Source organism: Python bivittatus, unplaced genomic scaffold, assembly GCF_059951505.1.
Source record: "Python bivittatus isolate LINGU-HERP-01145 unplaced genomic scaffold, Pbiv_v1 ctg000810_np1212, whole genome shotgun sequence".
NCBI lineage: Eukaryota > Metazoa > Chordata > Lepidosauria > Squamata > Pythonidae > Python > Python bivittatus.
The window spans coordinates 3744371-3766680 of record NW_028277111.1 but is presented as its reverse complement, the minus strand read 5'-3'; the positions used below and the strand labels follow the sequence as shown (position 1 = coordinate 3766680).

The following is a 22310-nucleotide window of genomic DNA, read 5'->3' as shown; positions in this document are numbered from 1 at the left end:
CATCCCTAGCCCAATATAGGCGCTGGAAGGTGGGGAGGGGGAAGCGTTGAAGGAGGGGGCTTTGCTGAGGGCCTTGTTGCACATGGCCCCCAACTGGAGCAGAGTGGCAAGGTGGCTACCATTGTCTGCTCCTGCCCAAGACCCTTGCTCTTGCTTGGCCATGGGGAAGACCGGGCATTTGCCTTGGAAAGATGCCCATCAGCTCCTGCGCATCTCCTCCTGGCTCGCCCCGGATCCAAAGAGAAGCAAGGGGCACCTTCCTGGCCCCATTTGATGTTTTGAGTTGCACGCAGCTGGAGTCTCCGCCCCGATGTGCTTGCAAAGAGAAGGCACCCACGGGCAATTGTCCGGCCAGCTTAGATTGTTTTGGTGGGGCGGGAGCTGCGGGGGAAAGTGAACTAGCCTTGGCAGAAAGACAGAGCCCTCACAGAGGGGGGGTGGCTGCTTTGCAGCCAGGAAAAGTGTGACAGAAAGGAGGGAGCTGCAGAGGGGCCAGGACTTGGCAAACGGCTGCGGAGCTGCCCCTCTCTCTGCCCAGTCCCAGCCAGCTTTGGCAGATGGCGGTCGATCAGTCCCCCAACGGGGCACTGTGCTGTGAGGAAGCCAGTGAGTAGAAGAGAGCAAGCAGGCACACAGTGGGGAAGACGCTGGTTGTTTGCTGAGCACGCTGGCAGCTGCTGGCAACAGAGCATCGCTTTCGATGCGTATTTCCCATGGTGTCCCTGCTTATTCTCCTCTAGCCCCTTTCTCTCCAGTGAACATAAATACAAACATTAATTCCCTTCTTGTTAATTATCCAGCACCAGGGTGAGCATCCCAAAGGGCGGGGGAGCGGTCAGGAGGCAAACAAAAGCAGAAGGCCTGAAACCGATTTCAGTATTGTACTCTTGTCAGTTTCAAGCCAGAAAGCACAGTCCCGGTCATGTGATTTCCCACTTAGTGACTGCTTTGCTTAGCGACCGAGTTGCCGGTCATAATTGTGGTCACTAAATGAGGACTACCAGTATCTTGAATTGGGCTTAAGACTTCTTGAGCAAGCAACGCAGGGTTGGTGTTGCAGGATCCCATTTAGCTGCCCTGTTTCGCCATCTGGCAGCAACGTAACCAGCTAATGCTTGTGGTCTGTACCTCTCTCACTTGAATACGAATCTCAAAGAAAAGGCTTTCTCAAGGAGCATCCATTGTCGATGGATTAATCCGTTAATTAACGACAGCTCTGGGGGCAGGCAGTCGCCAGCAGGAAGCGTGCTTCATCTGTATCAGAGCCGGGACTTGTGTCAGGGATCCTGCTGCTGTGCTCAGTTCAGAATGAAAGTGTTCCTGCGCCTTTCAAAACGGGGGACAGCATCAGCCGGAGATAATGTAATCTCACCTGGCTGGGATAGATCTGTCCTGGGTGAATATTTTCCAACCCTGTCAAATCCAGTACATGCTCATATATGGAGCTGTGACTGAGTTTCCATTTGAGGAGCAGGAACCAACCCCTCTGCCGTTTCCCTTCTAGCTCCACATTTGCCAGCTGCCGCGGGGGGCTCTTCCTGTTCACCGTCTCTCGGATGGTCATCCGGACTCACAACTTGCTCTTCTCTTCTCTGGTGCGGCAGGACCGGACCTTCTTCAGGAGGTGAAAGCAGGTGAGGCCCAAACAGGTGTGAGACTGGGCTGAAGCTGCCATAACTAAAAGATGAAGCAGGCGTGTAAGCAGAGAGGACAAAAAGCCAAAATCCTTTCAGGGAGGTAGATGAGAAGGAAAAAAACGATTAAGGAAACAAAGGAAAAAATGCCGCCTGAACCAGACAAAAGAAGTTGGGCCTGAGTGCGTGGGAACCTCACCCAATCCCATCAACAGCTACCAGACTTGTAAATTAACAAAGTAATTGTAGCTGCCAGTCTTGTGAATCAACAAAGCAAGGACTTTGGGGGATAAAAGGGTTCCTGAAGCCCATCCGCTCCTTGAGTCGTCTTTGGATCCAGACTTGGCGGCTTCCATCCCTCTAGATCAGGGGTTCTCAAACTATGGCCCGCGAGCCGGATACGGCCTGCCAGGGTCATTTATCTGGCCCGCCCGCCTGATTGGGTCAGGGCTGTGTCGGGAGTTGCAGGCGATGCACGAGGAGGGAGATCCCAGAGCCGGACTATTCTACGTTACAGATATGCGGGGTCCAGCGGCTCTCCTCCTCTCCTCGTACTCCGCGGGAGGGATCCTCCATGCAGGGTGATCACTGTGTCGTTCTCCAAGCTGCTTGTCTCATTCTTTCTCCCAATTGCCCACCCCGTTCTTGCAATCCCTCGGAAACCATCTGGTCTTCCCCAGGTTGCGTGAGTACAGGCGCCCTATTTGGAGAACAGCAGGAGCCCTGTTCTCATGGTGCTTCGCATTTGCATTTTATGTTCCTTCCTGTTTTACCCTCACAATGGATTTCATTGGGAATGTCATTAAAAATTCCCAATAACCTGCCATGACTAGGTTTTAGTCAACAGAAGGCACTATCAGTGCCTGAAACATATTTCCAAGATTAAATTCCAGTTTTACAGGGACAGTCCTGATTTTGGGGAAGGCATCCTCGAAATAATGGGAGGCCTCAAGGTAAAGCAGGCAGAACATTATGGGAACAAGTAGCCAAAGAAATGTCTTTCCATTAATCATCAAGTCTCGGGGTACCTTATGGTGGAAGGGAATGTGGAAATGAAGCTATTCCATTATCCATTTTACTGGATGATTGATTAGTACTAGTCTGCAGAAATCCAGAATAAGAAGCAAAGTTAGTGTTTCCTGTATCTCTTTGCTGACAACGAATGGATTTTTGCAGATCAGGTCTGATAGCCTTATGATAGAGAGAGTGGTCAATTGATTGTTAGTCATTTATTAAATTAATTTGGCCTGGAAATAATTTTTCACAGAGTGTAAAAGCACAACAGGGAACAGGAATGTTTGGAACTACTTAAAGTTGCTTCATTCCAGAGAAGCTCTTCTAAACATCTTTGTGTCCTTTTTTTTCTGGTAATTTTTGCCTGTGACTTTGGGGAAATTGACTTGTAGACTTGTATACATGTATGCATTTTTTAATATTCGTATATCCAAGTTTTTATTTTCCCAAAGGATCTTCACCATCAATGGGTCCTTTGACCTGAAAGCCCTCACCTCCCTTCCTCCTTCCCCCCAAAACAGCCCCACCAGGGACACTCACCTGCCAGGCTGCTGCTAAATGACTTTGACGTTCCCTACATTGGGAAGAAAGACAAAGAGTGAGTCTCTCCCTTGTTCAGATCCTCTGAGGAGGAGGCATCTCTCTCTGCACAATTAAACCTCTTCAGCTCCATGAACCTCTCAGAGACCAGGCTGTGCAACCAGAACAGTCGCTAACCACTGAGGCTCATGACATTTCTGGTGGTTTCCCTACTTCCCACCCAAAGCTGAGGGGCTCTTTCTTCCAAAGGGGCCCAGGCTCCGCCATGCAGGCTCTGGGGCTGACTCCCTGCCTGAATGAACGAGGCTGGAAATCCAACAGGGAGAGAATTTCCCTTTCTCCTCTACAGGAACAAAGCAGTGGGAGAAAAGTAAATTTTATAACTTTGTTAAAAATCAAGGAAAAGAGAGGAGATGGGAGAAAAGTGAAGCACTTGATTTTGTACAGGATAAAAGGAGGAAGAAGGAAAGAAAGAGAACAAAATTATTTAAATTGAAGGAAAAAAAGAGACTTTGGGAGCTCCTTAGGACAAGTGAAAAATAAGTAATTTCACTTAAACCCCCTTTAATGAGAAACCATTTTTCCAGTCTGATACTTTCTGTTCATATAATCATGTAAAATAATTTAATTGTTCGTGAACGACTTGCCATCTAAGTAAACTGAAGAAAAACAATTCTCCCACCCACATTTACACTATGCGAAAAAGTGTCCATAGAAAAGGTAACAGTATCAATTTAAATCTCAATAGATTTATCTATCCTTTGTTCCAGTTCTGTCCCAATAAATCCTGGTTTCACCAGAACTACACACAGAGGAAACACATGGAGTGTGCATTAGGAGGCCCTTTAAAAACAGGGGGAGTGGGGGGCTCTCCCTCTTTTCACCCCGCCCCTCAATCCCCAGCACTCTTGCTAAGAGGCAGAGTTGCTCTTCCTCATTCAGGAGCGGCTCCCTCCGGCTTACCTGGGCTTGAACTGTCGGATCCTTTGTCACTCGCTGGAAAAGAAAGAAAAGTAGGTGGGGAGGTCGGTCCCTTTGCTCGATGGGAAGAGATGGAGAAACTCCGCTCCTTCTGACTCCAGCTCCCTCTCGCCTTCACACACACATGCACAAATACACCCACAGAGTTTCAACCAAGCTGCTTTAGCTGAGAGACATAGGAAAGAATTCTTAACATACATACATACATACATACATCCACACAGAGCAACATTCCAGGAATTCTACAGCCACAGGGTGCAGCTGAGGTGAGGATACAGATGGCTCCAAAGTTTCTTTCTCCAGTCAGTTCATACTTAGAGAGCCTTGTAATGGGAGAACAAGAGGAGATCCAGCTGGCATCTACCAAAGCTCCTTTTCTCCTAAATCCCTTCTTTGTTCACTACTTTTACGGAGCTTCCTGACCAGATTATGGCCAAGCCTTTCCTTTCCGCATACTTGGAAAACAGAACAGCTTCTCCATCAGATGGATCTTCCACCCAGCCAGGTCTTCTCACCTTCTTGAGACTTCCTTGTACCAGATATTTCTCCTTGTGGTCTCCACTCCCAGGAACAGCCTGGCTGTAATGAAAAGGGGACCCACCTCCCCCAGCTTGGTTCTTGGGAGGAAGAGGAAGATAGCACAATTCTGCAGCTTCATGAGCTGCTTTTCTGTTTGGACACACACAAGCACACACACACACCCTTCAACTGATGCTACCTCTGATCCCTGCTCTGAATTGGAGTTAACATGTAAAGAGGACAAATCACTCACTTGATGCTGCCTTGTAGCCTTCTTGACGTTTTTCTGCAAGGACAAAAATCAGTCAAAACTAAAAAGATCAGAGATCATCCAATCTCCTCCTCTGTAGGAGGAAGAGCCCCAGGAGGTCTTTTCACAGTTGTTTAGTCACAACCTCTTCTCACATCTACTATTTAAGGTAGTTAAGACACCTTAACTACCTTAAGAGACACAGGAAGATCTTCAGACTGCAAAGACCCCACCAGATTTGCTCCAAGAGAGACCTTCTGCCTCTGAGATGGATGGAGGGAAATGGGGAAAGCAGCAGCAGCTGCGAGAGGAGGAAGATTTTCACTGAAATCCTCCTCTGCTGGTCTTTGACCAAAGCCTTTGAAAGAGACAGAACCGTGAGAGGCTTGGTAGGAATCTCCCCACCTTCTTCCACAACCACCCAGCAAAGGTAGTTATAGGACACTTACTGCGATATACCAAGATCACAGCAGTCACAACAATCACCAGGACAACAACAGCCACAAGGCAGCCGATGATGAGCCCCAGGTTGGATTCTGGAACTGAATTCAGAGAAAAAGGAGATAATTGAAGAGAAGCCATACCTATTGAGAGAAAACCATGGCAGCCAACAGAATGGAAAATATTAAAACTTATTTGGCAACAGCACTCACTTCTTTGTTTACATGTATTGAGTGCAAAGCAATGATTGGGGTCTTGTCTTAATAGTCTCCATTTATTTAAAAAAAAAAAAGGGATTTGGAATCCTCCAGCTAATTCCTGACCCATCAACTCCTCAGCATCACCAGCGAGATACATGCTGAGCATTTTGCTGTTAGGCTCCTGGACTGGCTGGATTCAGAGAACAACGTATTGGAACAAACTGGATTTAAAACTGGCCACTCCCTCTTTGGTTGTGCTCCAGTTCCACAACATCTGGCCAAAAGGCAGCTCCAAACCACAGGCTTCGCTCTGTGCAGCCATTATAGACTTTAGAGCAGCGTTTGACCTACTTTCCAGCCCTCATTTGTGGCACAAATTCCAAAACCCCTCTACAGACAAAAGGCTGCTACTGCTTATCAATGAACTTTACAAGAAAACTGCCCCAAAGGTTACATGGTCACTATGACACCCTTCTTAATAGAACCCAAGAAGTCTGTATTCTTTCCCTGCTGTTGTTCAATTATTGCATCAATGCACTAGTTGCCATGACAAACTACCTTTCCCATCATCTCTCCCCCCCCCCCGAAATTAGCAGTGAAAGCAGCACAGTCCTACGACTGTATACGTGATGATGTCATTTTACTTTCCCCAACTCTGGCTGGCCTAAGAAGGGCCCATTGAACTCTGTCCCTCCTCTTCCTCCTCAGGGTGAAAATTCACCTTCAACCATCCTTTCCTTCTGTTACTCTCTCTCACCAGGCTGCAGTTCACACATTTTAATACAATTTGGAATTCATAAAAGCGGCTACCTGACTCCTCCTGATTTTTGCACTGAGGAATTCCAAACAAAAGGAAACCTGTTTCTGGGCTCAGCATAAGTCCTCCTCCTCTGCTGGAGGCAGCAAACAGGGACGAGAGAGAAGCTAAGGGAGGATCTGGGTGCATTTCCTCAGGATGGGCCAACCACTGGGGTGGGACTCCGCCGCTTCCTTTCAAGAACCGGAAGCCGATTCTACGGACTATTCCCTGCAGGTCCACAAGCCTCAAACATGGGAAAAACCACTGGATTAAAGCTCAAGGATGCTCACATCTGGACACAGGTGGGGTCAAATTTCTCTCCCACAATCCTCCATCCTGAAAAAGAGCCCAGCCTCTCCCTCCCTGGAGCCTCTCACCCTTCAAGGCTTTGTCCACAGGCTCCTGCAGGCTGTCGTGCTCCACGCGGCACCAATAGCGGTCCCTCTCTTTGGGATCGATCCGGATGCTGAGCCAGTAGTGGTAGGTCCCATCTGCATTGGGGGCCACAGACCCACGGAAGGTGTCCTGCAGCCAGACCTCCCCGTCCCTCCTCCAGGAGGCATCGATCTCCTTGGGGTAGAAGCCATTGACGCGGCAGAAGTGAGTTTCCATCCCATCGTCAGCCTCCGTCCTGCTCACCGTCACCACTGGGGCCTCTGCAGAAATCGCAACACCAGAATTAACACTGAATTTCCACAGCAGCTGATTGGATAAGTAAATTCATGTTTGTGTTTTTTTCCAGGACTGCCCAGCAACTGTTGACAATCTTAGCAAAAAGGAAGAGCTGCTTTAAGTATTTGCCTTCACCACCTCTCAAAGCACCTTTTTGCCTTTGGAGCTGAAGGGCTACATGGCCCCATCCTGTGATTTAGCAGCAGAGATTTAACACTGATCCAGGCAGATCGCAAATCTTTGTAAATGCTGCATAGAAAAGGGGTTGTGGGAGGCTGGGAAAGGAAGAGATGGTGGGTGAGTTAACAGGTTTCCTTTATGGGAGCCACTATTAAGCAACATTTTTATTAATCACCAAAAAACAGAATTGAAGGGCTGCTTATCAGATGTGCAGATGACACAAAATTGGGAGGTCTGGCCAATGCTCAGAATGAGATTGCAACCTAATCTGGCCAAGTTGGTGGAGTGGACTAAGAGAAAGAAGATGTGACAGTTGTCCAACCCCTTTAGCTGAAAGTAATAGAAGTTACTTTACTGAACTTGGTTAGTTCTTGATTCCTTTGTTTGGCCAGCTGCATGGGGCTTGACAGGGATTTGTTCTAATTATTCATTCATTTTTTTTCTGTTTGTTGTAGTTTGCTTTTGGTCTTACAATTTACTGTTTTTGACTTTTTTTTTTTTTACTGTATAGGGGTATGCAGAGACATTTTTTCTGACTGGAGGAGCATTTGAGCCCAAGTAAGTAGGTAAATTTTGGCAAGTCGATAAACTCAGCCACAGGAATTGAATTTTTCCAGCGAGCTCCTTTGGGCTCAGGGCTAAAAGTGATTGAGTTTCTGGGGCCAAACTGGTTCAGAACCCTCAAATCTGAACATCATAAACTCAATTTAATTTAGACTGACTTTGGCTGTTTCCTTGAGGGGAACAGCATTGGATTTGCCATGTTCTGGTTCTCTTAGACCTATCTACCTTCGATAACTCCTTCTGACAGCTTCCGACAAAGTTTATGGGGAAGTAAGTTGCAAGTTGTGATCATGTAACATCATACCTAATGACTGCAGGTGATTCACTTAATGACCTCAGCAAAACTGATGTCATAAGTCAGGCAGAGTCATGTTTCCCTTTACAACCACATCTCTTAACAATGGAGTTGCTGGTCCCAATTGTGGTGGTTAAGTGAGGACTACCTTTGTCTCTCTGCTCCACTGCAATGAAATCCTTCCTTCCTTCCTTCCATCCATCCATCCATCCTCTTTCTCTACTTCCTGACTTTCCCTCCCTCCTCCTCCTCCTCCTCCTCCTCCTTTCCCCCTTCCTTCCTTCCCTCCCTCTGGGAGAGGCAGGTGGCCAGGGACTCAGAAGGTTGCTGACTCCTTCCTTCTAAACCTCCACTCCTTCCCTTCCCCTCTATTCATCTCTCTCTCTCTCTCCAATTTGTGTAACTATCCTGCTTCAGGCTTCAGTCGCACCTAGCACACACAGTTTCTTGAGTAATTATCAGTTTACTACTAGCTGAAGGATTTACAATGAAACAAGGAATGCAAACAAACACAGGAATGTAAATGGAGCCAAGGCTTGGCTGCAACATTTGCTTTGAGAATAGAAGCATGCCAAAGAATCAATTGCCTAAAGCCAGTCCAAGGTTTCAGAGCCAGGTCAAGGTTGTCAGCCAGCTCAAAGGTCCAAGAAGCAGGATCCAGACATGAATCTCACAACACACACAAGTCAGATGCCAGACATTGTTTCCAGCAAGAAACTTATCTGAGAGCTTCTTTCTTAAACAGAGCTGCAGGCAGCTGTCATTAATCAGACTGCTTGCATCTTTGCTTTCTGCATAACCTAATAGACTTTCACTGTTCTGCTCTCCTTTCTACCCACCCGGTGCAGGGACTGGGAGGCCTTATGACATTCTCACCTGGCTCCAGCTGCTCAGGTGGTGCCTGTGATTGATCATGTGATGTCTCCCTTTGTCCTTCCTGAGGCTGACATTCCACAGACTCAGCTGGAGCAGCTTCCTCAGCCGACAGAAGAGAGGATCTGTAGCTCAGCGTTGAACCGTGGAGTGCTTGGGGTTCTCTGAGCTTCATTGTTTTCTTGCAGACATTTCATTACCCAATTAAGTAACATCTTCAGTGCTAGGATGGAGTGGGGTTTACTCTCCGTTTATATACAGTGGTTGGCCCTGTATGGTGGGAGAGGTGTTTTTTCCTTGATAGTTCCTAGATTAGGCTGTTGTTTACTGCCAGATTGTTTGAGTTGGTAGTTCCTTGATTAGGGTATTGTTTACTGCTTGTTTGACTGGTGTTAATCCTGGTGTTTCCCAGTTGAAACTGTGGTTAAGTCTATCCATATGTTGTGAGATTAAGTAGTTTTCATTGTGTCTTCTGACACGATGGTGTCATGGATGCGCTCTGCCAGCCTTCTGCCTGTCTGTCCTACATAGTGGTTGTTACAGTCCTTACACTGCATGTTGTAGATGACTCCTGTTTCCTCTTCTTGGGCTACTGGGTCTTTTGGTTTGCTTAAGATGTTTTGGAGGGCGTTAGTTAGTTTGTGTGCTACAGAGAGGCCATGTGGTTGTAATAGTCTGTTGGTAGTTTCTGAGACATTTCTGACGTATGGCAGTGTGACCCTTTTCATAGCTTGTGTGGGTTGTGTTCTAGCAGGTTGAGTGTCAGGCACTTTTTGATAAAGTTGCATGGATATCCATTTTGTTGCACGATGTTGTATAGGCGGTCTGTTTCCTTTTTCTGCTGTAGTGCATTTGCGCTCATTTGAATAATGTTCCTACACAGCTCCTCTTGTGGGAGGTTGGTTGTTACTTTGGTAATGGAACACTTGGTTAGTGTGGGTTGTTTTCCGATAGACTTGTGTTTCCAATTTGCCATAATTTCCTCTGCTGATGTGGATGTCCAGGAAGGATAGTGTGTTGTTGTTTTCATCTTCCCTTGTAAATTTTATTCCTTTGAAGATGTTGATTTTTCATGTGTTTTCTCTAGTTGTTCCTTTTTTTATTATGACAAAGGTGACATCTACATACTGGATCCATATTTTTGGTTGAATGCATGGAAGTGCTATAGTTTTTAGATGCTGCATTACAATCTCTGCTATGAGTCCTGAGAGTTTATTTATATTTCAGATTTAGACATTGCCCATCTTATGAGGAAGTGACTCTGGGCAGTTTATAGTAAAAACAACAAATAAATATCAGTTGAAATAGAATAAAAATAGTATAAAAATACAATAAAACCAAATACATACATAAATAATAATATCTTCCAAGATGCTGGTGATCAAAAAGATATTAACATAAGGGAGCATCTTCAAGGTGCGAGCCACCCCCAGGGCTGGTTGCCCCTTTTCTCGCCCCCTGCAAGTTGGCAGAGCCAGGTCTTGACTGCTTTCTGAAAGGTCAAGAGAGTATGGGCCTGCCTCACTTCTGGGGGAAGGGTATTTCATAGGGTGGGGGCCACAGCAGAGAAGGCTCTTCTTCTGGGCCCTGCCAGTTGACATTCTTTCATCGACGGGGTCTGCAGCATACCCTCTCTGCTTGACAGTGGAGTCGATATACTGGGGGTGAGATGATCCCTCAGGTAACCCAGTCCCATGCTATGTAGGGCTTTAAAGGTGATAACCAACACCTTGAATTGGACCCGGAAGCAAACTGGGACCCAGTGCAGCTTGCACAGCAAAGGTGTGACATGTGCCATCTTTGGGGCACCCAAAATTGCCTGCGCGGCTGCATTTTGAACCCACTGTCACTTCCAGATACTTTTCAAGGGTAGCCCCATGTAGAGTGCTTTGCAATAGTCTATACGGGAGATGACTAGGGCATGAGTGACTGAGTGGAGGGCCTCCCGATCCAGGAAAGGGTGTAACTGGTGCACAACACGTAGTTGAGCAAAGGCCCTCCTGGCCATGACAGCCACCTTCTCTTCAAGCAGGAGTCATGAGTCCAGAAGGATCCCCAGATTACGCACTAGGTCTGTCTGGGGTAGTGCCACCCCATCCAGAACCAAAGATGGTAAACTTCCAGATACAGAGGAGCCCCCAACCCACAGCCACTCCGTCTTACCAGGATGCAGCTGAAGCCTGTTGTTCCCCATCCAGACCCCCACAGCCTCCAGGCACCATGAAAGGGTAGTCACAGCATCACTCAGATCACCTGGGATGGAGGTGTATAACTGGGTATTATCTGCATATTGATGATACCTCATCCCATGGTGGCGGATGATCTCACCCAGTGGTTTCATGTAGATGTTAAAAAGGAGCGGGGAAAGTACGGAACCCAGCAGCACCCCACAAAGGAGGGATTGCAGGCTGGACCTCTTGCTCCCTATCAACACCGATTGGGACCGGCCCTGGAGGAAGGAGGTGAACCAGCACAAAACTGTGCCATCCACCCCCAACTCCCCGAGCCAACCCAAAAGGATACCATGGTCGATGGTATCGAAAGCCGCTGAGAGGTCAAGACGAGCAAGGATGGATGCACTACCCCCATCCCGTTCCCGCCAGAGACCATCCAAAGAGTTGGTGATCCTATGGGCGTTCCTCTGATTTGTTGGTATATTTGTCCATCAAATTGAAAATAAGTTGTGAGGCAGAGGCTGATGAGGTCCATGACTCTGGGTATTTCAATCTTAGTGTATTTGGTTAGGTCGGGTGTGTTTTGTAGTACTGCTGACGTGGATTCTTTCGCTAGTTCTGAGTCTATGGATGTAAAGAATGCTGTGACATCAAATGAAACCACACTTTCATCTTTATCTATTTTTAGGTCTCTGATTTCCTAGAAGCACTGTAGTGGGGACTTGATAGAATATTTGCTCCCCTCTGTGAGGTGTCTAAGCTTTTTTGTCAGTTCTTTTGCTATGCTGTATGTTAGGGTCCCTGGTAACGATACAGTTGGTTGGAGAGAGATGTCAGGCTTGTTTATTTTGGAGTGTCCATAGAAGCATGGGGGGATGGGTCCCCTGCTTTTCATCTGCCATTGTTCTTCTTTTGTGATCTGGCCTTTCTTGGTTAGGTCGTTAAGGGTTCTCTTGATCAGGTGGTCTAGTTTCTGTATTGGGTTGGTGTCCTCCAGTAATTCTTTGGCTTGTATTGTACTGGGTTGCTCTGTCCTCTGCTTTGAGTTGGTTCTGCTTCTGTGTTCTTCTGGTCCATGGTATGATGGTCTGCCTTATGTTTTCTTGGGTCTCTGTGGCAAGTTCTGTGGTTTTAAATGCTGCTTCTAGGGCTGCACCAAAATTCTGGTGGTGTGCTGGTATTTGTTGAATCTGAGGTGAGCATCCATGATCATTAGTTGTATCATTTTTCAGCCTCTTTACTGAGCTATTTTCCATCCAGCTGTGCAGTTTATTGGAGGTTTGTATCTGCCACTGGTGGGCAGGGTATGCTGTCATAGACATTCATCTACAAAGCTCCTTGGTGGAGGTTGCCTACTTGCAAATTTCTCCCATCTGCGTGCTTTCTGAAGCATTTGACACCCATGTGTGGTACCAACAGAAGACAACATCTGTAGCTTAGGGTCGAACTGTGAAGTCCTTGGGGTTCTCTAAGCTTGGTTATTTTATTGCAGACGTTTCATTACCTGACTAGGTAACATCTTCAGCTTCCTCAGATTCAGACTCAAGTCCAGAGCTGGGACCATGACAGTAACCTGCCTCAATCTGTACTCTGGATGTCCTATGACACAGTAAAAATGAACTCACAAGAAAAATCATTACAACAATATACAAAACAACCAACGCACACACAGAAGATGGGCACCACAAAACAATCAACTCAAACTGAAAGCCTGTCATGTTCAACACACCTGGTTTGCTCTTACTTTTTCCTTCCTGGTCATCCATTTTTTTCAAAGGTGGAGAAAGAGTCCTAGAATTCCTATTTGAGCTTCCTCCCCACCTCCACTCCCACTAGAATCACTGACTTTTTCCTATTGAAGAGCAACACCTAGGATGCCAGCCCCATTCAGTTTCCATTCAGTTTCCCCATGGGCCAGTCTCTGTAGAAGGAATTAGAGACAGAAGAGTGGGCTGTACCATTTCAGCTGCAGGGAGAGCTGCACTATAAGCACCCCTGCAAAGAGAAACAAAGGGAGGAAGACCCACTCCCAATGCACTCTCCCCTCTGCAAGCTTTCCTCTCTTGGAACTGAAGCATCCCCAAATGCATCTCCCTGTCCCCCATACCCTGAAGCTACTTCATTGCTTGAGTACTGCAATGCACTCTACATGGGGCTGCCCTTGAAGACCACCCAGAAGCTTCAGCTGATCCAGAAATGCAGCAGCACAGGCAGTGATGGGCATGCCTCCATATGCCAATGCGACTCCTCTGCTTTGTGGTTGCCAGCTGTCAAGGCACTGGTTGCTACCTATAAAGTCCTACATGGTTGTAATAGGCAGAAGGAATAACTGTGGAACAGGAAGATCCCCAGCCAATATAATAGTCAGATAAAAGAAATCTGAGTGCAGGGCAAAAATGTAATTTGAGAAAGCGTCTCAGACTTGCAAGAACCTGTTACTGTAACTTAATAACTCACTCTGGGTTCCTTCAGTTAAACAATGCCATCTATTGCAGGGTTCCTCAACCTTGGCAACTTTAAGACATGTAGACTTCAACTCCACAACTTCAACATATGCTGGCTGGGGGATTCTGGGAGTTGAAGTCCACATGTCTTAAAGTTGCCAAGGTTGAGGACCCCTAATCTGTTGGGAACCCGAAAGTGTGCCTTCTCTGTTATAGTACCTGCCCTCTGCAATGAGGTTCCCCCTGAGATTTGAATGACCCCCACCCTACTGGTGTTTTGAAGGGCCCTGAAAACCTGGCTCTTTGCCCTGGCCTTTGGCGAGGGTGATTGAAGCCCCCCTTTTCTCTGTTCCCATCTGGTTTCATCATTTCTGCCACCTTTATTCTTTTTTGTTGTTTCCTTGTTTCTAAATGTTTTTAACCATTTGTAAACCACCCAGAGTCACTGGGAGTTGGGCAGCATAAAACTTAATAAATTATTGTTATTAAATGGGGCAGTGCCCCTTTTTAGGACACAGATTGCTTGCCTGGTCTGGGATTAATTGGTGAAGGGGAGAAGTAATACCCTTGAAACCCCTTTTCCTGTACTACTTGCCTCTCCCTAGATGACATTTCTGGATTTAGGCATAAACTAAACAAGCTACAGCTTAGGGCCTCACAATCCACGCGGCCTCAGAAAATTTCAGAATATCAGTTTCCTGATTTTGCAAACAAGTTCATTATTACTTATATGAATAAAAGTGATCCAGATTACTTATTTTGTCAGCATTTTGTATATATAGTAATGAATCTTAAAATTATTGTAAAGATTACATTTAAGTATCGTTTCCAGGGTATACTATATTATAATCTATGAGAGAGATCAAGCCAGCCACATGATAAATATGTAATCATTACATGCATTCATTTGAAAATAATTTGTATTTTTCACTTCAGATACCTTGCTATTAATTAAAAGGCAAATATATGTTTTCAGTTTTTTTGTGGCGACCCAAGGCCCTGTTTTGGTATGCACCTTAGTGAGATCTTCTGGTGTAACTTTCTAACAAGGGGCCTCCAAGCTTATTTATCTTAGGCCCTCACCAAGTCTAAATCCAGCACTGTGTTTCTCCTCCCCCGAGGCACGCACCTGTCCTCAGCAGTGTCTCCTTCCCATAGGACAGGTACTTTTCCAGCCACTCAATGCATTCCTCTTCCAGGTAGAATTTATTTCTCTGGGACCACTGCAGATTAATTTCCCAATTCGTCTTGGTGATCTGGGCCTGGGGCTCGGCTGCCACCCAGCTGAGGGTCTCCTTGTCAAAGCTGATGAAGTTCCTCCCATCGTAGCCATACCGTGAATAACCACCTTTGTTCCCGTCTCCTCTGAGCTCACAGCCATAAATTGCTTGCCAGGTGTGAAGCCCTGAAAAAAAACACAAAAGGAGTGAGGAAGGGCCCAAATGGCCCCTCCTCAGATACCCCACAAAAGAGGCTGAGGTTCCCGCCATCCCACCAGAAGTAGGTACCCACAGCTCCAGGAGGCAGACTATTCCACTGCTTAATAGCTCTGACAGGACATTCCACCTCATGAGATTGGATCTCTTTCTGTAAAACTTCCACCCACTGGATCTTGTCCTACCTTCAGGTGCTATGAAGAGTAAATCTATACCCTCTTCCCTGCGACAGCCCCTGAAGAATGAAAAGATCTCATCACCTCCATACAACCATTTATCCAAAAATGCATTAAGCAATCAAGGAGAGATCATCCATCCTTGCCTTACTCCCTGCTCAGTTCTGAAAGTTTGCTAAGTATTCCATTTAGTCTCACACTTGCTGTACCTCCACCATACAGCATACTACCCAGAGGGCATTCAGCAGCCAACTTTTAACTCATATGCACATGAAACATTCCTTAACCCAAAACTATTCATTTCACCATAGGCTTTCTCTAAATCAACCTACAGTAAACTTTCTTTCTCACATTCAAATATTTTTTAAGAACTGCAGAAAATAAAGTCTGTTCAGCCCATACCGCCTAGATAACTAATTTATACTTTCTGACATGCATTTTAGAGCTTGCATTAATAAACCTCCACCTTCCCTTCGTGTACTCCCGTCCATTAACCAGTCCCGCCTGACAGGATCCACGAAGTGTGCCTTCTCCGTCACAGGCCTGCCCTCTGGAATCCCATGCCCCCCCTCCCCCAGATTCATTTGGCCGTGACTGCTAGCATTTCATGAAGTGCTGGATATTTCTTTGGGCCTGGGGTCTGAAGGTTGGGGGAGGAAACAATGTGATTTCGTGTTTTCTATGATTTGAATCAGATAGTGTTTGGGTGCCATTATCTTGTTAATTATTAGTTAACTATTAATTATTATTAGTTGTCTTTTTCTTCCATTTGTTCTTTGGAATCTTATGTCTGCTGTGCAGAGTCACAAGTGCAAGATGGGCGGCCATATGAATTGCTATAAGTTAAATTAATAATATATAAACTCCATTGCACCAGATCAGACTAACTTCATTCAGATTTATTAAAGGTTTGCCCTTTCTCTTAGGTTAACAGACACACAACAGAGCTTTCTTCCTCCCTCCCTCCCTCCCCAGTTGTTAATTCCATTTTACTCCTCTTTACATTCCAAGTGCCCTTCTTCCATCCCTCATAATCATCATCACATGGACCCAGAGACACCCATCATGGCTTTGTCTAATCAAGGTTTTCACCCCTATTTTTAGTAAGGTAGACAAGGTTACCAGGCTTAATCGGTCCCTTCTAATGTCAAGTATAGACCTGGTCAGTTTGGACCTATTTTGGCCAAGATGCCATAGCCACAACCACTTTCTCTTCCAGGCATGCTTGGGCTATTCTGTGCAAGCCAGGATCCTTTCCTTGTAAGCCAGCATATTGTTTCCTGTCTCCCACTAACTAGGAAGTTAATATAATCTACTGACACACAATAACATGCAATAAGTACAATAGGTATGTTGACTTTCAGTAGTTTTCATACATCTGTTTTATTTTTTTAAAACCTCTTCATTTTCCCACACTAAGTGGTAGTTCAGAGCCACAAATGTAGCTTTTGGACATAAAGAAGAGGGAGGGAGAATTTTGGTGCCATACAGAATAGTTCCTATGGGCAGCAAGACCAGCATCTCCCTTTCTTTACGGGGTGGGGGCTGCTCTCATTCTTCCTCCCCTACCCCCACATGCTCTCCAGTATGCAAGAGATCAAAGGGGTCAGTATCTCTACCCACTTCCTTCTTCTAATCCAATTGGTTGGAGGAGAAAGACATGAGGGATGAACACAGACAGATTATTTCTCCCTGATCACATCAGCCCATCCCATTAGATCCAGCAGGGAAGGGATGCTACGTGTTCCAACGCCCAGGGACTTGCATTTGGTGGGTCCCAGGAGGCGGGCCTTCTCTGCCGTGGTTCCCTCCTTGTGGAACATTCTTCCCCTTGAAGTGAGGCTGGCCCCTTCCCTGCTGTCATTTTGGAAGTCCCTCAAAACCTGGTTGTGTCATCAGGCCTGGGGGTCTTTGGGAACCACAGACATTCTTAGATGGCTCCACTGTAATTGATATTCTGCACTCTCTGTGGGGTTTGTATATTTTAAAATTTTTAAACTTTTTGATGATGCTGTATTTTAATAATCACTTTTTATCTTTTATAATGATTGTTTTTATCTATTTATTTTATTTAATTGTTGTACGCCACCCAGAGTTGCTTTGTGTGAGATGGGTAGCTATATAAATGTGATAAATGAATAAATAATTTTTCTTCACGTATGTATACGATTAATTAACTGCTATGCCCCAGAGGCTCTAAGTGCTGATTCTGCCTTCACTCACCTCCTTTCTGCTTGTAGCGGTTTTGGACTCTTTTTAGGTCATTTCTGAACACCTGCTGAGTGGCATTCAAGATCTGGCTCCCCTCTTCCCAATAGCTGGGATCCTCCTTCTCCACCTTCTTCATCCAGGACACCAGAGGTATCTTTGTCTTCTCCAGGCTGTCATAGTGAGTGATGGGTTGGTCATCCAGGTAGCCCACTGTGAGGAATTGTGGCAGCCCCTGGCTGGGCTCTGATATCCCCAAGTAGAAATAGCGCAGAGAATGCCTGGAGGAGCCTAACAAGGAAGAGGGAGAAAAGAATGAGGGAACGCTCCTCCAATCCTATTCTCACACAGCAGCCCTCAAACCAGAGGGCCATCACCTTTGTGCTTCAAATGGAGAGCTTTACAATTCTGTCTCTAAACCTGGGAAGTGCAGGTTTTGGCTGATTACAAAGCCAAGCTAAGCTAACTGTTTCTCACAGTCCAGCTAAGACCCTTGAATTCTACTGGTCAGCCCCAGCCCCTCATGATATCTGAGCCTCTAAGCAGGTTCTCCCAACCTTGGCAATTTCCAAGTGTGTGGGCTTCAAATCCCAGCATTCCACAGGCAGCATAGCCACTGATGAGAATTCTGGGAGTTGAAGTCCATACACCTGGAACCCAGTACAATACAACAAGCCAAAGAATTACTGGAGGACACCAACCCAATACAGAAACTAGACCACCTGATCAAGAGAACCCTTAACGATCTAACCAAGAAAGGCCAGATCACAAAAGAAGAACAGTGGCGGATAACAAGCAATGAACCCATCCTCCCACATTTCTATGGACAACCAAAAATACACAAGCCTGACATACCTCTTCAACCGACTGTATCTTTACCAGGGATTCCAACATACAACATAGCAAAAGAACTGACAAAAAAGCTTGGATACCTCACAGAGAACAGTGAACATTCGATCAACTCCTCACTACACTGCTTCCAGAAATTCAAAGATGTACAAATAGATGAAGGTGAAATTATAGTCCCATTTGATGTCACAGCACTCTTCACATCCATAAACCCAGAACTAGTGAAAGAATCCATAGCAGCAGTATTATACAACACACTTGACTTAACCAATACACGAAGATCGAAATACCCAGAATCATGGACCTCATCAACCTCTGCCTCACTACCTATTTTCACTTTGATGGACAAATATACCAACAAATCAGAGGCACACCCATGGGATCACCACTGTCGGGACTCATAGCAGAGACTGTAATGTGGCATCTAGAAACTATAGCACTTCCATGCATACAACCTAAAGTATGGATCAGGTATGTAGATGACACTTTTGTTATAATAAACAAGGAACAACTAGAGAAGACACATGAAACTATCAACAACATATTCAAAGGAATATAGTTCACTTGACAGGGAGAAAAACACACTATCCTTCCTGGATATCCTCATCAGCAGAGAAAATTATGGCAAATTGGAAACACGAGTCTATCGGAAAACAACCCACGCCAACCAAGTACTCCATTACCAACAACCCAACCTCCCACAAGAGGAGCTGTGTAAGAACATTATTCAAGTGAGCACAAATGCATTGCAGCAACCCAGAACAGCAAAAAAAGGAAACAGACCACCTATACAACATCTTCCAACAAAATGGATATCCTCGCAACTTTATCAAAAAGTGCCTGACACTCAACCTACAACACAACCCACACAAGCTATGAAAAGGATCACACTGACATACATCAGAAATGTCTCAGAAACCACCAATAGACTATTACAACCACATGGCATCTCTGTAGCACACAAACCAACTAAAGCCCTCCAAAACATTTTAAGTAAACCAAAAGACCCAGTAGCCCAAGAAGAGAAAACAGGAGTCATCTACAACATACAGTGTAAGGACTGTAAAAGGCACTATGTAGGACAGACGGGCAGAAGGCTAGCAGAGCATATCCATGAACACCAACCAGCAGAACACAGGATGAAATCTCACAACATATGGACAGACTTAACCATAATTTCAGCTGGGAAGCTGTCAGCATCTTAGACCAAGCTAAATCCAAAAATGTGAGGGAATTCCTGGAAGCTTGGTATTCAGACAAGGCAGCCATCAACAGGCACATAGAGATAAACAACATCTACACACTATTCAAAAGAGACAATAAAAAGGAGACAAAAGACCAGAACATCTCCTTGCCAGCGATCATCACTCAGATAAGCAGAAATTTACACCAAGATTAACACCAGGCACACAAGCAGTAAACCCTAATCAAGAAACTACCAAGAACCCCCACCCCCACCGACACTGGCAGGCCATGCCACAGTATATAAACAGAGAGCAAACCCCACTCCCTTCTAGCACTGAAGATGTTACCTAGCCAGGTAACGAAACATTTGCAAAAAAAAAAAAAAACCAAACTCAGAAAACCCCAAGGACCTTTGAGTTGACCTCCTTTCGTTTTTCTCTGGTGATATTATTTCTGACCACTAGAGCCTAACTAACTGACTGGCGCAGGTCTCCTGGTTTCTAGCTAGGTGCCTTAGCCACTAGACTACGCTGACTCTCTGAGAGGCTAAATTAGGAGGTCAAAAACCATTTCAGAAGAAAACAAAGGAAAACAACATGGAAGTGTCCAAGAAATCACGGAGCCAAGGTCAAGTTGAAGATTTTATCCTGTACTCTGGACAGGGGGAAACTGCTGCCCCTCCTTCACTAAAGCCTTGCCTAGCAAAATAGCCCATTTACGGTCTTGTGCCAAGAAGTCCAGCTGAATTGACCGGCTGTCCTAACTTCTCCTGGACTTAGATGTATCACAGGCTGCCCATGCCAGGGGTCTGGGATGGCGGGAGCATCTCGGGGAGGCAAATCCCTGCCTATCCCAGAATCCTTGGTTTAGATTTTTTTTTTTTATATAAATAACTCAAGGCAGCGAACATACCTAATTCTCCTTCCTCCTCCTATTTTCCCCACCACAACAACCCTGTGAGGTGAGATGGGCTGAGAGAGAGGGACTGGCCCAGAGTCACCCAGCCGGGTGCCTGAGGCAGGACTAGAACTCACAGCCTCCTGCTTGCTAGCCTGGAACCTTCACCGCCAGACCAAACAGCCTCTACTGGGGTTTAGATGGCGGGGATCGAGTCCAAGGATGAAAATCAAGACGGACTCTCCGTTATGAAGACCAGCCAAGGAGCGTTTCTCTATGGATTCTTAACCCGGGTTCCCACAGCAAGCTTAGCCCGGTTACTCAGTAACAGCACTGGAGCGGGGAGAGAGGTTTCCTGAATGAATTCCGACCAGCAAAAAAAAGGGACCGTAAACCCCACACACACCCCCGAAGGGACTCACCGGAGCAGCCCCCCAGCAGGCGGGTCGCCAGCAACCCCAGCAGCAACGCCAGCGCCCGGCGAAGTGCCATAGCGCCCGCGCGCCCAACGCTCTCCAGCTCTTCTGTTTCTCCTCAGAGAGGCTCGGTGCGAAGCCCGACCAGGAAGCCAGAAGGAGCTCCGCGATTGGCTGAAGTCCCACAAGAATGGTGGGGGCGGGAAATGGAAACTGATGGAAGCCGAAGGGAAACTTTCGGAGTGTTTCGCAGAGGGCAGCGTTTTGTGGGAAGGGGAAAACGCAGGGCTTGCAACAGAGAAATTGTGGGGGGCGGCGGGGGGGAGGGTTAGAGACGCCCGAAGACTCCTGCGGCTCTTAAAACAAAGACGTGTATTTCCTATGGGAAAAGGTCAGGGGCCTGCGAAGTTCCCTAATGCCTTATTTCTTATTATTCTAGGCAGTGTTTCTCAACCTTGCCCGCTTTAAGTTGCGCGGACTTCAACTCCCAGAATTCCCCAGCCAGCTATGCTATGCTGGCTGGGGAATTCTGGGAGTTGAAGTCCACTCATCTTAAAGTCGCTCAGGTTGACTGATCTATGGTACTCTTAGAATGTTTTCTAATACCAAAATTCAAAAGCATCAATACTCTTTTTATCCTGCTTCTTCAAGATCCAACTTTCACTTCCATAGTGTGTCATAGGGAATACCATGACTTGTGCAATCGTAATCTTTGTAGATCTAGACACATCATGGCATCTGAATATCTCTTCCAAGGCCTTCATGGCTGCTCTACCAAGTGTTAGTCTGTGAGCCGTTTCTTAATTGCTGGTTCCTTTCCTAGTCAATCTTAAATAGCAGAAGCTATCCGCTGCTTCAGTGTCTCCACTGTCGGTTCTAAGGCTGGTTGCTGTACCTGTTATCCCTAGTTTGATCTTTTTATTTCATCACAGTCCCATTTTTTTCACCGTGCTCTTTGACTTTCCTTACTAGCGCTTCTAGATCATTTGCTTTTTCAGCTATTAGAGTAGTCTCATCCGCAAAGGGGAGATTATTGATGTTTCTCCTTGCAGCTGTAACACCATGCTCATCTTCACTCAACATGAAAATGGTGGGTTCGTGTACAATATCATATTATGTGGAAGCTGGCTGGCTTTGTTCTTCCACTTTAGCTTGGCGTGGAACTTGCACATGAGCAGTTCATGGATCTGCTCCACCATCAGCCCCTAGCCGTGTCTTTGCTGTTGTAATTGAGCCCTTCCACCCCCTTGTACCAATAATGTAGTCAGTTTGATTTCTGTGTACTGCATCTGGTGATGTCCATGTATAGAAGCATCATTTTGGTTCTTGGAAGACTCTGTCAGCAGTGAAGAAACCATGGATTGGCAGAAGATTATAAGTCTTTCTTCTACTTCATGTCTGTTTCCTAGGCTGCATAGTCCAGTTTGGGCAAAATACAGGACTGGTTTACTGTGGCCTTCTCCCACACAGTATGAATTGATGCCTTTGCCATTGTCGTTACAGTGATCATCCAGCATCTTCCCATATCTCTGCTGCCCAACATAATTACCTGCTTTCTTTAGC

General features: G+C 46.0%; 2 protein-coding genes across 5 annotated transcripts in view; one reads left to right on the top strand and one right to left on the bottom strand.

The window, feature by feature from the left end:
* The window catches only part of LOC103062010 (zinc finger protein 446-like), a 34457-nt gene extending 20526 nt beyond the window's left edge, over nucleotides 1–13931 (top strand). Inside the window, exons 4-7 of one of the 2 annotated variants that reach the window (XR_015793618.1) lie at nucleotides 1505–1634; nucleotides 2152–7092; nucleotides 7742–7788; nucleotides 12629–13931. Coding sequence is in view for 1 of the 2 variants with exons in the window: in XM_025174518.2 (XP_025030286.2) it covers nucleotides 1505–1634; nucleotides 7742–7766 (155 nt within the window). In the remaining variant the exon portion in view is untranslated. The remainder of the gene's footprint in view (nucleotides 1–1504; nucleotides 1635–2151; nucleotides 7093–7741; nucleotides 7789–12628) is intronic. The other variant, XM_025174518.2, reaches the window with a different exon arrangement.
* LOC107326455 (major histocompatibility complex class I-related protein 1-like) lies at nucleotides 1540–21045 on the bottom strand. Of its 3 annotated transcripts, XM_088129675.1 has the most exons (9): nucleotides 20754–21042; nucleotides 17416–17691; nucleotides 14710–14985; nucleotides 6756–7034; nucleotides 5388–5480; nucleotides 4942–4974; nucleotides 4152–4184; nucleotides 3189–3222; nucleotides 1540–1677 (listed from the first exon to the last, which is right to left on the bottom strand). In XM_088129675.1, the coding sequence occupies exons 1-8, from the start codon at nucleotides 20821–20823 to the stop codon at nucleotides 3203–3205; spliced, it is 1080 nt and encodes a 359-aa protein (XP_087985801.1). In that variant the 5' UTR covers nucleotides 20824–21042; the 3' UTR covers nucleotides 1540–1677; nucleotides 3189–3202. The 3 variants fall into 3 exon arrangements, with proteins under 3 accessions (XP_087985801.1, XP_087985802.1, XP_087985800.1); XM_088129676.1 differs by lacking the exons at nucleotides 1540–1677; nucleotides 3189–3222; nucleotides 4152–4184 and having other exon boundaries at nucleotides 4934–4974; nucleotides 20754–21044; XM_088129674.1 differs by lacking the exons at nucleotides 1540–1677; nucleotides 3189–3222; nucleotides 4152–4184; nucleotides 4942–4974 and having other exon boundaries at nucleotides 5260–5480; nucleotides 20754–21045.
* Nucleotides 21046–22310: the final 1265 nt, after the last annotated feature.